The sequence below is a fragment of the Saccostrea echinata genome, unplaced genomic scaffold, assembly GCF_033153115.1.
Source record: "Saccostrea echinata isolate AGI-Se365-2 ecotype Australia unplaced genomic scaffold, CSIRO_AGI_Sech_v1 ptg000001l, whole genome shotgun sequence".
NCBI lineage: Eukaryota > Metazoa > Mollusca > Bivalvia > Ostreida > Ostreidae > Saccostrea > Saccostrea echinata.
In genome coordinates this window covers 45,861,729-45,877,991 of record NW_026889750.1, presented here as the reverse complement: position 1 = coordinate 45,877,991, position 16,263 = coordinate 45,861,729, and the positions used below count along the sequence as shown (strand labels likewise).

The window sequence follows — 16,263 nt, the reverse complement described above, 5'->3', positions numbered from 1 at the left end:
TGCATGTCATTATTATTCATGTACGGTAATTGTTGTTAAGAATTAATTGTCACTAGTAAATACCAGGGCACCTTTATGATACAACTCTTTGGATATGAATCCAATCTGCATTAAAAGATCATTATACATGAATTTTATGTTAATAATGGTTATTGTTAAGCTCTATTTCACAGTAACAGCATTTCCTGTCAGATTGAAACATTCTGTTGTTTGTCAATGATAACAGAACATAACATCAACAGATTTATTGCAAATTATTTTAAAGAAAGCAGTTTAAAATTAACATCACATTAAGAAGTAATTTACAATTTAAGAACAATTATCTATTCAAATTTAAATAGGAGCATTTGGAATATTAAAAAAAAATTTACTCAATATTAAAATGTTCTAAGTAATGTTAAAAAAAAAATACAAAATTACATTATGCATAATGTTACAAACCATGTCATTATTATGCTTAATATATGATTTTCAAAATAACTGCACTGGAGCCTTACTAATACAATCAATTCTTGTTCTAGACGAGAGTTAAATACCTTGCTGGAATTCAATAAAGAAAAATATGTCCTACATGAAAAGAAATGTTATCATTCTCTTAGGTCTTGTCAATTATTGTTATAATGATAACAAATAATACCAGTATCCATCAACTTAGCTATTAGGTGATACCTATCTAAAGAGGTCCACTGCTAACACGGTCCAAAGATTGTGTAGATAAACAAAATGTTTACAGTTAGACAAGTCTATAGCAAAGTGCCAAAGAGGAAGAATTTTGTTACACCCATGTAAATGTATATTGTTATATCCAACAAGTTCATAATAACTACGGGGAAAGTAAATCACTTTGCTGTAGACATGAATTCATTATAAGCGTACTCCCTGTACCTGTGTTTTAGTATCTGAGATAGAGGCTCAACAATTTAAAAGCACTGTCATGTAACATGCGGTACAATCATTCATTTTTATATTAACAATTTCACATCAATCATAAAAAAAATTAAATTGTACAGAAAATAATTAAAATGTACAGAGAATAATTCAATTGTACAGAGAATACAAAATATAATTTGTATGGAATGCTTATGACAGGACGGATATATCGTGAAATTAATAAAAAAAATAAGACAGGAGGTCAAATCTAACAAACAAGACACATCATACACAAACTGATAAAAAGATCAGAAAATATCCTTGTTAACACCAAAGTAAATAAAAAGTTATTCAAAACCAATCAAAATATGAAAGTGTTGACCTACTTTACTAAACTCGGATGTCCTGTATCACTCACACTTCAAAATAAAATTAAAAAGAAAATCCTACAATGATAAGAACTGTGATTACCTAGCCGGCTTACTGTGTGGATGTATAGTACAAAGTTAATTGTTTATGTGACCTATTTGGATGAAAGCTAATATAAAGGGTGTTTAAGAAAGATAACATATTTGAAATGCTGAGTTTCATTGTCTCTTCATTTTTAGCCTGCCTAGAAAGTTAAGAAGAAGAAAGTTAATGTTAATATCACAGTCTGTCAACACCAACTGAGCATGAATAATTAACAATTAAATTAAAGCAAAACACACACACAAAACATTTTTATAATCAAACAATGCCTAAAAACTTTATAATGAGATTTAATCTGGGATAAAATCAAGTTCTGCCTTCACTTTACAGGATGGATAACCTTCAATTCTACATTCACCCTTCAATTTTTTTATTAGAAGTGGTACAGTCTATCAAGCAAAGAACTGAAGTTTGAAATAAACATTAATAAAACAAAAACAGGTATTGGGAAAAATAAAAACAAAACTCAATCAATTAGAAGAAAACTTTTGATGTTGAGGACACATTCACTGCGGTAAGATTTTGATTGTCAGTTCACCAGTCAGAGTTATAGGGTGGTGGATTGGACAAGGATGAAGACGGGTCATGGTGTCCAACTTTGTTTCTGAAAAACAAAATGTTACAAGAAATCAGTAATTAAAAAAAGAATCAAGACTAATACTCATCCTTATAAAAATTTAATCATACAATCATCATTAATCTGTAAATAGTTTGATATTGAGGCAAAATACTTATTTTACTAATGTGGAGTCCAGATAATATTTTCATAAATATCAAAACCAGAGAAACTTTAAAATTTGTATTTCCTTTCTATTCATAAAATAGTACTTACGATCCAAAATATGATTTAGAACCTGCCCTGTAAAAATTAAATTTAAATAATTAGTAATAAACTGATAGTGGAAATAATCATACATAGTCAACACTCAAATAATGAGCAATAATCTAGACTTACAAAATAATTAATCTCATCTAATAATAAAGTCAAGAAAAATCACTAAAGAATTTAATGTGTACATGTATCACAAATCATACTTATAGTCTGAATAACAAGACTTGGGTTCCAAAGATTTTTAAAAATTAAATTTAAAGTAGAAAATTGATCAGTTGAAAGCAATAATTAACAGCTAATAAAGGTGATAGTGTTGAATATAGAACCAAATCATAACTGAAGTTGATGACTCAAGACTTGTTCTTCCTTTTTTAAGCATGACATACATATTGATTCCAGAGACTTGCATCAATATTAAAGTACAGTTATTAGCAGCTGCAAATCATGATATCTTTGTTAAAACAAATGAAACCAGGCAAACTTGCGATAAAAAGCAAAATTATCAAACTCCTTACAGAAATCACTTTATACATACAATGCATGTAAGTTAATTACTATATATACATGTATTTTAATCATTGGTGTACCTAAATCACAATAGATACACTCTTAACAACATGGAAACTCTTAGCAGATTTTAAGCATACTTTAACCACCTGTCAGTTTACTTAAGCTTTCTTATTTATTCCAGCTATGGTATTTTGCTTTTCAAATTATTCCACTTTACACTCAACTGCTTGATGTTTACCAAAATGCTGAGTTTTGCAAAAGGTAGATAGTAAAGAGACATCATGAATAAAGTTAAGTAAAATAGATATTAGCAAACAAAAAAAGATTTACTGACCACATATTATTCTACAACCTAAAGTGAATCAGCATCATTTCATTTATCTACATAAATATTGCTGAAATCAAGAATATTTTATTCATCTTTTATACTCATTTGCCATGGATATTTTTAAAGTGGCTGAAAATTCTCATCAATGTGATCAAGACTTAGACACCTTAAGATGATAAAACAAATCCCACTTAAACGTATATGTGGTATGTGACATCTTTTACCCTAGACAAATGTAAAATGTACAATGCAATGATTCTTTTTTGCTAACAAAGGCAGTATTTGCTATTAAGTTGCATGCAATATAAAACTTTTATGTTACGCTGATTAATCACGCTGACTGATTTTGACATATCCCATTGAACTCCAATTAAAAGACATCACATAGTCCGACATCTGTTTCATATTTGGATATTTTACTAGAGAAAGACACTGATGGCAAACTAACAACATAACATTATAATAAATCTAATGACTTCAACTTTTCTATCGTCAACCATCAACTCCCATTATCTATGTAGCAATATAACATAATGTTTATCACCTGCATATGGGTTTTATGTCTCCCAGTTGATTCAGTAAGAAAGAGCATGTTCTATATATGAACAATTTGTAAAACAGGGCTGACTACTGACAAATAAGTTGATGATACAAGTAATCCTGCTCAGTGATTTAGAAGGCCATGAAAGTCAATGGGACTATGGTGCATCTAATGTTTAAATCAATATCTGATGTTTGTAAATAAATTTTTTACCTTACTGTATTCATTTTTGAATGTTATCTTTAATCCTTAGAAAGTAACACATAACTTTAAAACATCCCCCCTTCCAGCCATTCAATTTCAGCCTGCTAGTCCGCCATGTACATCAATTGCAGCTCAATTTCTACAATGCATTTGGTTTATCTATCTCTTGATCTGAGCGAAATAAATATTCTTAGGCATTTTTAAGTGCCTGTTTTTCAGGCTATTTGTAAATAGACCTGTGTATATACTTTAACAGGTAGATACTGATTAAAACAGAGTACCAGGTAAGTCAAGTATAGTTTACTTCTTGATTGAGGATATAAACTTTAAAAAAAGCTAGTATCAAAATTCTAAACTTAAAAAAAGCTAGTATCAAAATTCAAGCATTTTAATATGTTTATGTACTTGTCATCTGCTTAAGAGCCCAGTCACTTTAAGTATTAATAATGTTTTATAAGGGACCAATAAGCATTTATAAAATCAAGTTGATAAGAAAACCATATTCTGAATTCTAATTTTAAATGCCAAACACCAGATTAACACACAACTCAACATCAATTTTCACAAACTTTTTTTTACCCCTTAGGTTCTGGGTGCACTCTTTTGTGCTGCTTGTGCCCAAAAGACTTCTTTTTCTTTTTCAAGCTATCACTACAAAATTGAGGATTTTCATTCATATCTTTGATACAAGATATAAGCTGTCTCTCTTTAGTCACAAAGACACAAGTACATTCTCTATCCACTATCCTTTATAAAAGTACTTAGAACAAACATGCATTAACTTCACAACATCAAATTTGTGCATTTAATTTACTACTACACAGTACTGACCATTGGAGATTAGAGTCTTCACATATTTAAAGCCAAGGTATTTGAATGATATTTTGTTGCTAGGGGACAGTACTTCACCAAACAACAACCAATGGAAAAGGGGGAGGGGGGGGGCATTTTGCAGAGTGTTTATCAAACCTTGGTCTTCTCTGTTTGGCATGTGTCAAGAATTGCTTTAAATATTGCTGTCTTTTGAGGTATGTAGTTATGGTTCTATAAATAAGAAATGAGTGGGAGAAAAATATCAAACAATAATAAAATAACCTGTCCTCATCCTACATTCTTGATGTTGGCCAATGTAAAATTTAATTGTGCTAAATGAAATTATGTTTTTTTTTCTACCCCACATGAAATATTGAGGGAATAAATGTATCAGGATTATTAGTTTATTTAATGAATATATAAACTATGAATTTATCATAATGAACTACATTCTTCCTCATAAATATTTTTAAGTGATAACAAATTAACAACAAAAACAAACTCATCATAAAGATGTAAACTATAATAATTATTGAAATAAAATCAACAATGAATTTTTAATTTCAAAGATTAATAACCAACCCTATACATACTGGTCTACGGCTGAAAACAGAAAGTCAACTCCTAATGATAAAGATTGAAATAAGGATTTACTGAGTTTATTACATCATTGAGAATCTTGGTCTAAAATATTCTGGTTTGGTGAAGGCTTTGTACTTGTGAAGCTATGTCCTACAGAGGGGATGTAATGGGGTTATGATGATTTGCTTACATGACTAGATACCTATAATAAAGCCAGTTCTTCTAGCTTGAGTTTACGACCAATTATTTTGTTTGGTGAGAGCCAGGGGACCGTAACCATTTTAATTACCACATCCTGTAGGAGCAGCCTTAACCAGATAATTAATCAATATCATCACATATAGGTATAGCCATGTCAACATTACATGCTGTAACAGTTGTGGTCATTCCATAAATACAAAAGGACACAGAAATAACAATGTAAATCATGCATACAATTATATAAACACATTTCAATAAATATAATTTACATTATGTGTCTTAAAAATTTTTATAGAAGAGTCCTATGCTATATTTAGGAGAAATTTGACTAAAGATAAAAATCTGTACACAAAAACCTCCAAAATGCCATACCTGCTAACTTCTGGTAGCTGTAGTCCATTTCTATAACAAAAAAGCAGTAAAGCTTTAGCTAATCTAAAATACATACATAAAATACACAGTATGTGCTACTAGTGCAAGTACACTTAGTATCTACAGTAAGCACAATCAGCATGTACAATAATGTAGTTTTACTACGTAAAGTGAGTATACTCAGTATGTACTATATAATTTGCTATGTAAAGTGAGTATACTCAGTATGTACTATATAATTTGCTATGTAAAGTGAGTATACTCAGTTTGCATTATAAAGTTAAGTACACAGCTATTACTTTAATTTATAGGGTGATTACAATCAGTATGTACTTTGTAGATTGAGTACACTTGGTATGCACTACATTGTGTGTATATGAGTATACTTTGTAATATGTAGTTTAAGAACACTCAATATGTACTATTTGGTATATGAAATCTGTAGTCTGTACTATGTTGAGTGAGCATACTCAATATGCAGGTTGTGTAAGTATACCATAAGAGATTGTTTGGTAAAATCGTGGATCCGTTTTATTGAAATATGTGTGCACTAAGCTGAAAGAGCCATCTCACATATGATCATCACTCTAAGCTGAGACAAAAAGGTTCTCAGTAAGAAAATTTGAAAAAAATAAATCAGATATGAATTAATTTGCAAAATTCAATGAAATATGCTAGAACTGTTTTTTTTTTTTCACTTTCAAAGTGTAATGTGTATATTAGGACTGTTTTAAATTATGTTTATTATGAAAAAAAAGAGTACTTCTTAATTTTTCTAATAAAATGTAGACAAAATAAGGATTTAATAATACTTGTATGCACATAGAATATGGTCGTAAGGCACAACGCCATAATATCAAGGTTTCATCAGAGAATACATGAGTATTAGGCCATTCCAAGTTTTTTTTCTATGTTTAGAGTCTGCGTGTGCCTTGGTTTTTGACACCCCATGTCAGAAAAAAACAAACCAGAAGTCTCTGATGAGACTGTAGCTCTACTGGTACGTAAAGGAAAAGTAGCACTCGGATTTGAAACTTTGCAACATGCAGCAATAAATAGAATTATGTATCTTAATGTAGTCTACTTGTGTGCCAAGTTATATTGAAATCAAACCAAAACTGTAGGAGGAGTAGCGTTTTAAAGAAATTTCACAGTAATTTCTATTTTTAGTAACCATGGCAACACCGTTCATCGAAATCAAAAACTGATGCACTAAATTATGTAAATTAGTGTAGTCTACTTGTGTGCCAAGTTATATTGAAATCAGACCAAAACTGTATGAGGAGTAGCGTTTTGAAAAATTGTTTACAGACAGACGGACAGCTAGACAGATGGACGGACGACGGACACCTTACTATCGCATAAGCTCTTCTGGTCTCTGACCAGTAGAGCTAACAAAATCAGGAGTCATGAAATTGATTATTCAGGTCAAAATCTTTAAATTCTGTCAATTTCTCTAAAAATTTGTCTACAATATGTCATATTAGGTATATTTTAAGCATTTATTACCTTGATTTTGCTAAAGAATAGATCTTTATATGAAAAAAAATAGATTAATGAAATCAAATTCTTTGGATGACGCCATTTTTATGATCATAAAGTCTGTGTTTAATTTTATGGCATGTGTGTTTCATTATGAATAGGTAGGTAGGTTTTTGAAATATGGGTGGATGCTAAACAGAGAAAAAACTTGGAATGGCCTTATTTTGAAATAAAATTATTAAATAGAGAAAGTTAGGGTGAAAATTATCATATTTTAAAGTCTCTATCTATTATGTCATCATTTGGAAAATTTCAAGTTCTTTACTTGAATAGCAAAGTTCCTGAGTATTTGAAATGTGGAAGAGGTAAACATAATTAAATCTCACCAAAAACGGTAACATTTGATGAAGTTTTGGTGCAGGGGAGAGCAGTTCAGTTTCATACAGATTTAGTGATGATGCCATTACAGATTTTCAATAACAAGATAAAAAAATATCACTAGATCTCTAGTATACAAGTGAATGGAGTTTTTTTTATTATTATTATTAAAATGGAAGCTTTCGCATTGAGTCCTTGGGAGAAACAAAAGAAATGGATAAACAGCTACTGGTAGAGCAAAAGACGCTACCAATGCAGACCATCCAATTAAGATTGCCTATGTACTGGAATGTAATGATCGAGAGCACTGGCCAAACTTACACATGCAAATGTTCACAAGGTCTCATGTTTGTGCAAGATTGGTCCCTCGTCTGTTTATGGAGCAACTGAAGGGGAACTCAAGTGTGTGCATCAGTGAAATTCCCAAATTTTAGTGTGCCCTTCTAATTTTTTTTAAGCAAAGATGAAACATGACATTACTTTAGACACTTTGACATTATTTTTCATTCTAAGACGCCTTGTCCACAAATTTACCAGATAACCCTTGTATACTCTGTAGAGTGAGTACACTTAATATATACTAAAGTATGAGTATACTGTTGAGTGAGTACTCAGTGTGTACCATGTAGAGAGTACAGGCAGTATGTGCTATGTAAATATACTGTACTATGTTGAGCGAGTACAGTCATTTTGTATTGTGCAGAGTAAGTACACTTGGTTTATACTTGGTTAGTATAGTGCAAGTTTACTCAATTTATGCTATGCAAAGGAAGTAAACAAGCTACATCTACATGGATATGTATGCACTGTAATATCTTTGATAAGCAATTAAGAGGTAAATTTCTTATGATTTATCTTTTTTCTTTAAAGTAACTTTTTGATTCATCGTTTCAATACTGTAGATTCCTTATTTTTTGCGAGTACTTATTATCGCAAAATGGCTCTTTAACGTCAAATCGCGAGAACAATAATCCGCGAGTGGACAGTTGATCAAGAGATTTTACATGGATTTCAGCACAATAAAAATAAAATCGAGTAATTTTACTTCTTGAGTGGTGCTTCTCGTGAAATTACGCGATAATTAATTCCTAGAAAATATTTAGGAATCTACAGTAATGCAATTTACTAGGCATGTATTCTTCAACCACAAAGCTGCAAGTTAATTAGTCCATTTATATTTCATTTGGGTTATTCTCTTACAGTAACTAATAACCTTGCTAAATCTTGATATAAGTATCATACCTTTCTGTTCACAGAGCAGAGGAGGAATGAACTGAAGGATGGGACAATTTTCACAAGTAAATATTGAAATACAATTTAATTAAGTCTGCAAGCACTACAAATACTAACTCAACATGTCTATATACAAATTAAGTTTAAGATGTTTAACTTACTTATCAAAGTCATCCTCATAATTGCTATCTAGGTGGGTCATGCGTCGGTAATGTTTGGCCAGCTTTGTAGAGAAGATGATGCTAGGTATAAAGAAAAAGATGCACCATCCTAAGGCAAACCAGAAACCATTCTGTAAACAAAAGACAAGTGTACATTAATAAGACAAAAATAATCAGACACAAGCACCTATAAACTAATCTATTTATGAAGTATACTAAAGTGACAGTGGATTAGGTAGTACCCAAGTTTCATAGATTACACATTTAAGTCTGACATATGATACATCTGTTTCATTGGATATTTTACAAGAGTAAGACTATGACAACAAACTTTATGATAAATGTGATGAATTCAACTTTTCTGTTGTCAACTTTCCTTATTTATGTAGCAATATACCATTATCACCTGCGTATAGTGACTGTGTTTACGTCTCCAAGTTGATTTGTTACACAAGAGCATGTTTTATGTAAGAATTTTTTTTAAAACAATTAAGGCAGGCTATTGACAAAATAAGTTGATGACACAAAGATATCAACATTTCGCAAATTCTATGTTTAATACAATGACCTTGTTTGCCAACACAATCTGTTGACAAGTGGAATGTTGACTGAAGTTTTTCAAACAAATTGTAAAGCCATTATTTTCACACTGAATTTTCTATGGATTTTTTTTTTTTTTTGGATTTTCCCAATCATAACAAGGAGCAAACAGTGAGTGTGACCAGTGGACAGGGGATTTTTACTCATCCATGGCACCTGCTCCCATTTCTGATGTATTTAGAGGTCTGTGTTTGCTCTGCTCACAACTTGCTTACTAGTTTAAATGGACTCTTGAGCACGATCACAGTTTGTTATCTTCACATTTCTTTATATCAGTCTTGATCTATAACAATGGTTACGCACCATGTATTAAAACTGCCTAGTTATACCTTACAGTATGGATGTAACCTACATGTATTTAGAAGTATCAAAAATCTTAATTGTATAACTTGTGCCCCATTTTTCAGATCTTATTTGAAAGATCTTTGACTCTCAATTACAAATGCCAAACATATGGCAATAAGGTGAGTCCATGGCTACCACAGACCTAGTGTGATGACCTAACCATGAAGGAATGTGTGACAGTATTGTGTTATTCAGGCCTCACTTTTTGTATTTCTTTTAGAATTTAAATGCACTGTTAATATATTCTAAATATAAATACCATAATTTTTTAACTTACCAGAGTGTCTATGGTATATTTACACAGTGATGTCACAAACAAGGAATTGTAAAGGTTCCATATTGGTGTGCATTTTCCAATGTCATTATTCAGCTAAAAATGATACCAATACAATTGGTTTAAAACAAACACACATAATGAACATAAAGTATGCAGACATAAAATTGAGATGTGCAGACTTTGGGATATATCTTTCTACATAATTCTCCATGCATGATTTACTGAGAAGTGCATGATTTATTGGGGTGTGTATGATTACTCAAGGTGAGCAAAATTTATCAATGTTTCCATGATTTACTTGAGATGTGCATGTTTCATTGAGGTGTGCCTGATTTATCAAGGTGTGCATGATTTATTGATGGGTGCATGGTTTATCATCATGTGCATGATTCATTGAGGTGTGCCTGATTTATCAAGGTGTGTATGATTTATTGATGGGTGTTTATCATCATGTGCATGATTTATTGAGGTCTGCCTGATTTATCAAGGTGTGTATGATTTATTGATGGGTGCATGGTTTATCATCAAGTGCATGATTTATTGAGGTGTGCATGATTTATCAAGGTGTGTGTAATTAAGGCTTTCTTACTGCATCTAGGGCATCATCTACAAATGAAGTCACCACAGAGAGAATCCTGGAGGCAAAATTCTTGGCTTCCTGTACAAAATTAACAAATGATTAAAGCACAGCTTTAATGTCACAGCATGATTCTTTTTCATCAGCACTATCTATAAAACAGCTGGATTTATCAGAAGTCTTCCTTAGCACTGTATCTTTTGAAAAATTAAAACTGCCGTTTGATTTGATAAAATGAAAAACACCAGACTCATGGTGACTAGATACAAATATCTGTTAAACATGTTAAAAAGGACTTTTTTTCTTGCTAGTGCACTGTATAAATAATGCATTATGATATCATGATTCATTAAATCCATCACTCCCATTTCATGAATGTTGGTCAATATTGATATCTCAAGCTGGTTTCTTTTTTTTCTCCAGAATTTCAAATTGAGCTCAACATTTATATGTTCTTTATCATGTTTACGGAGAAAGATTATATATAAGCAATGCCTGCTACCTAATCCACTTACCGTATGATCCCTATTTAACCGCCCCGGGCGCTTAGAAAATTGCGAAAAGGGGGTGGTTATTTTGATATTCTAGTTATAATTTTTTATGTCATATTTTAACTTAAAAAAAATCTTTTGAAAAAAAATAAATTCTGAGAACCACTAAAAGATTGTCTAACTTTCCTTTAAGTTAAGATAATCCATCGAAATTATGCTATATGATTCATTTTTCCACTGAGAAATTAGAGAATACACCAGGAGAACAAATTTTGTAGGTAAATTTCACTTTCAGAAATACATAATGATTTAAGGTCGTTCTAAAAATCTTTCACTTTCAGGAATACTTTACGTACCAGCTACCCAATAACCAATTTTCATTTTCTTCAAATTATGGCAGACTTTCAATACGATTCTAGATGATTTTAATCACTGTATAGGGGGCCCTTATTTCCCAACAATTGAAAAAGACCTAGGGGGGAGCTTATAGGGGCAGGGGCGGTTAATAGGGATTATACGGTATGTTTCATACATAACAAAATACAGCCAGACCTCCTTATCTCGAACTCAATGGGACCAAGAAAAAAACCCCTGAGATATCTGATGGATTCAAAATTTCAAGGTTAATATACATAGAGGAATAGAAGTCGACATATCCTTAGTATTCGAGATATTGGTGTTGAAGATATTGAAATTCAACAGTATGTTCTACATGTAAACATTTTCTTAAGACTATCATACATTTTTTAATTAACCTGTGTGGCATTATGTCTCTATTCTTTGTTGAGTGTACTCAGATACATCAGTTTTCTGTCAAACCCAAGATCATTGTAATCTAAACCTATTCTGCAGTATGCTAACCATCAGAAGAGTTGTTTTAGGTTACAATCACAGCATGAAGCTCTACTTTTTATTTGAAACTGGACATGTGAAAAACAATGGCTAATTTTTGCATAAACCAAACACAGCTCTTTTGCACTTTACTAACAAACTAATTTCACAGGAAACATGGTTCTTGAAAACAGGTAATTTTCTTTAAAACTATAACAGTATTCAAAAATGTTACTTTTGTGTCTCAAAATATGATTTCATAATTTTCAAAAGAAAATGTTCATGAAAAATGACAGGTCTCTTTAGACTTTACACTTACATTTTTAACAACAGCAGATCCATTGGTCTGTATGAATGTTTCCGACTCGTTAAAGTTGTTGATACAATTATCAACATCTGTCTACAAATATATAAAGATATACATGTAAGTATCTACAATGATATACCCTTCCATGAACAACATCTATCTACACAGACACCTAAATAGTCATAGTCATCTGAGGAATCAATATCTGTCTATAAAATCAATAGAACAACTCAAAGTTCGACAAACATGAAAAATACATTGATTGGCGGGTAGCTGAGAGAGAGAAAGAGAGGGAGAGAGAGAGGGGGAGGCTACTTTATAAGCAAAGTAAAACAAAAGTAGTTTCAATAAATTTGAAATATCAAACACAAAATGATGTGGAACTTACCTCAGTGCCATTGACTGTTGTTTCCAAGGAGTTTAAATCAAGCTGAAGCTGGGACTAAAAAGAAAAATCAGAATATTTAGTAATGTTAGTTTACATATACAGTACTATTTCATTTAATCTCAGGGGAGGATTTCTAATTGCTTCTAATATATAATAGAGAATTACCAGGCTGGCTGTCAGATTAGCCAACTCATTGCTCTCTATAGATCTGGTTCTGGTGGCCAAACTCTGGAGTTCTAGCTGTAAAAAAAAAAAAAAAAAAAAAAAAAAAAAAAAAAAACACAAAGGACATTGAGATCCAATCTGTTCATAGATCAGATTAATTAACATAAATGTAGTTTCTACTCATAAATCTAATATGAAGTGCAAAGTATATTCATGTCAACAATGGGCTACCTTTTGGGATTTTTTTAAACATTTTCCTTCATAAATATTCTCATGTAAACCTTTGATCCCACTATTGTGCCCCCATATCACTAATAATGGTCCTGCTGTTTTGAAAAGATTTTAAAATATTTTTCCTTAAGTTTATATTTCCATGTTAATTCTGATCCTCCATATTTACTGTCAACAAAACCCTATCTACCATTGTGTACATACTTTGTTAGCTGCATCACAGGTAGCAGAAGGGCAGGATGCAGCAAATTGCTCTAACTCGTCTGCGAGGGTGGATAAGTTCTGGGACGAAGCTGATTTGCTCAACTGCAACATAAGGGTTATCAGTAATTTAAATAATCAGTTAGATATTTTTGTAAGTAACAGTTACAGAACATTCTGCATTTTCTATTGAACAGTACAGAACATGTTTTATTTTCTACTGAAAAGTACATTAATTCATTTTCATTTCTGTATTTTTTGACCCACTGAGGGTAAGTTTCTTTACCTCCTCCCTGAACTTTGTGAAGTTGACATTGATGGAATTCTTCAGTTCGTTCAGCTGACTGAGAAGACTGGGAGTCAGGATCTGTACAGTGCTTAGATCAATGTTAATCTTGTCCACCTCTGATTCTATATTTAGATTCTGCCAATCAAAGGAAGAATACACAGTGGTAGCTTTACAAGATTGTACATTTAAAACTCAATTTGAAACGAATAAAACTTTTATAAGAATTAATAAATTTATGGCACTTAGAAGTATCAAATTACATGTATAATAAAACTTGGTTACAGCAAAGTCCTAGGGCTTAAATTGCTTTATCCATAACTCGTTATATCCAAATAACGAATTTGTAAAAGTATTATATGTAACAAATCCATGCTATACATGTTTTCCTTCTTATGACTGACCTATTTGCTTATTGAAGTCTTAAATACATAATATTTTTCAATTTTAAATTGAGTTTAAATACTAGAACCTTATAAGTTAATTACCATCACAGTGCAGCAACGTAAAATACTACCAGTACTCAATACAAATAAATACATGTTTTGTAAAATTTTAATAATAAATACGAAATTTAACATCAATTTAGTATCTTTAATTATTGGAACCTTAAAAATTCTGCATAAGATATAACTTCCCTAATTTTTTTTTTTACCCCTGTGTGACAAAAAATCAATTTGCTAAATATTCCTATATTTGCTATATATCAGAGTTTATCATAACCATGAAATCTTTCAGGGATCTTTCAGGGATTTGTTAAAATTAATGACTCAGGGACCTTCAAATAAATTTGTTATGTATCCATGAATTTCCTATATCCGTGTTCGTACAAAAACGGATTTTACTGTATAATCATGATAATGAGTCTTTAAAAATACTTAGGTAATCACAGTGCAGATACATTACCAAGTGAGTTTTACTTCAACTGTTTAGATTCTGGTTACTGTGAACTGCATTCCTATGGTGTGAATTATAAGTGACTGACAACTTACATTTGTGAAGTTAGTTAGAGTGGTCACATCAAACAAATTATTCAGTTTAAGTGCTGTGTATGCTGCTCCACCAGCTTGACAATCTCTGTGGAAAAAATGAACTATCATTTTGTTATTAGCTGTACAAGCTATTATGAAATTGTGACACAAACTGTTATCATAAACAAATAACACTGAGTAAGATATTGACACAAGACACTCAGATTTAATAATGACAATCAGATAGTTGAAGAATCAGGCCAATATCCAACATCCCAACATAATGAGAAGATTTACTATTTATCTGAAAATTTTACTAATTTTTTCAGTGAGAACTCTCCGTTAAAATTTGTCTGAGGTAGACAGGAAGGGGGTGGGGGGTGGGGTGGAGGGGGGTTCAATCTTTTTTCTTCAGGTGGGGTTAAGGACTTAGTTCATTGCTTTAGGAGATGTTTGGTTTCTAATTGTTTTGATTAACTAAATAATACTATAACAACATTTCAAGAAATTTTTTAAAAACTTTTGTTTGGATAGAAATTCATCTTACACATATAATGACATAATATAATTGTCCAAAAACTTATATAAAAACCATTTTTTTCTTAAGACCTCATAAAAGGATTTAAAAATATCTGATATATAATTTTTAGGAGTTGTGGCTAGTAAATTGTTAGGACTTGTTCATCTAATATATTTGTTCACTTAGTTGCGATAATAAAATATGTTTGAAACAAATCAGAGGTTGATGGAGTTATTTTAATGAAGAAACTTAAATCTGTGGTGTTCATCATTCCACTTCTAAAAATAACCTTAACAACAAACTGAATCAGTATTAAATGGGTCATAAAATTAATATTTCGACATCGTTACATGTATTTGTTTACCGTCCATCTACTATCTGATACACTGTTATATGTATTTGTTTAAGGTCTATCTACCCTCTGATAAGAGAGATAACTCATACTGGGATGAAGTTGACATTCCTGAATTTGCTTCACAAAATTTCCTAATAGGTTCCAGCATACTTATTCACCATATGTGACAGAGCTCTGAGAATTAAACATCCAGTAATCTTTTTTAACACTAATAGACATGTAATTATACAGTTACATATAAACAATACTCACTGCAACAGGCCCTTGATTGTCAGGTTAATGGAGGCATTGTTAAATAAAACTTTACCAAGGAAATATCCATCAGATGTTCCATACTGAAACTTGTAGATTTTGTCGTCCACCAGCTGTCAATCATTAAAAATTAAGTTTTTATGAAACTGTAAATGCATAAATTTTCCCAGGGAGTAAGATTATTAAAACATAAGAAATCAATGATTACAGAGCCCACCTCAATGAATGTTATCTACAAGTAAGGCATTCTCACACCAAACAAATGTTCTGGTAATGTTCATCCCTAGATACAACATCTATACAGGTTTGGTCCAGGTAGGATCTACATATACATGTACTTGAAAATGGACCAGTATCAAAAACCTTATCTGTTCAATCACCCTTAAAATGTAGGTCAGATCCAGCTTCCAAAGCATGTCTGGTAGTGTGCACACCTAGAAACATGCTTCATCAATGCAAGTTCATCACCATTGGGTTTATAGTTACTT

The 16,263-nt window shown here is 31.4% G+C and overlaps 1 protein-coding gene across 8 annotated transcripts in view; it reads right to left on the bottom strand.

Annotated features, from left to right (window-relative positions):
- Positions 1 to 290: 290 nt before the first annotated feature.
- Positions 291 to 16,263, bottom strand: part of LOC133192845 (prominin-1-like) — a 57,732-nt gene continuing 41,759 nt past the window's right edge. Inside the window, exons 14-28 of one of the 8 annotated variants that reach the window (XM_061328853.1) lie at positions 15,776 to 15,888; positions 14,670 to 14,754; positions 13,678 to 13,815; positions 13,395 to 13,496; positions 12,960 to 13,034; positions 12,795 to 12,848; positions 12,419 to 12,499; positions 10,790 to 10,858; positions 10,201 to 10,293; positions 8,979 to 9,109; positions 5,725 to 5,754; positions 5,152 to 5,172; positions 4,336 to 4,407; positions 2,174 to 2,200; positions 291 to 1,945 (exon numbers count right to left, since the gene is read on the bottom strand). In XM_061328853.1, the coding sequence (XP_061184837.1) occupies positions 1,876 to 1,945; positions 2,174 to 2,200; positions 4,336 to 4,407; positions 5,152 to 5,172; positions 5,725 to 5,754; positions 8,979 to 9,109; positions 10,201 to 10,293; positions 10,790 to 10,858; positions 12,419 to 12,499; positions 12,795 to 12,848; positions 12,960 to 13,034; positions 13,395 to 13,496; positions 13,678 to 13,815; positions 14,670 to 14,754; positions 15,776 to 15,888 (1,161 nt within the window). In that variant the 3' untranslated portion in view covers positions 291 to 1,875. Of the gene's footprint in view, positions 1,946 to 2,173; positions 2,201 to 3,017; positions 3,036 to 4,335; positions 4,408 to 5,151; positions 5,194 to 5,724; positions 5,755 to 8,978; positions 9,110 to 10,200; positions 10,294 to 10,789; positions 10,859 to 12,418; positions 12,500 to 12,794; positions 12,849 to 12,959; positions 13,035 to 13,394; positions 13,497 to 13,677; positions 13,816 to 14,669; positions 14,755 to 15,775; positions 15,889 to 16,263 lie in introns of those variants that run through there. The other 7 variants (XM_061328857.1, XM_061328864.1, XM_061328877.1 and 4 more) reach the window with 7 other exon arrangements.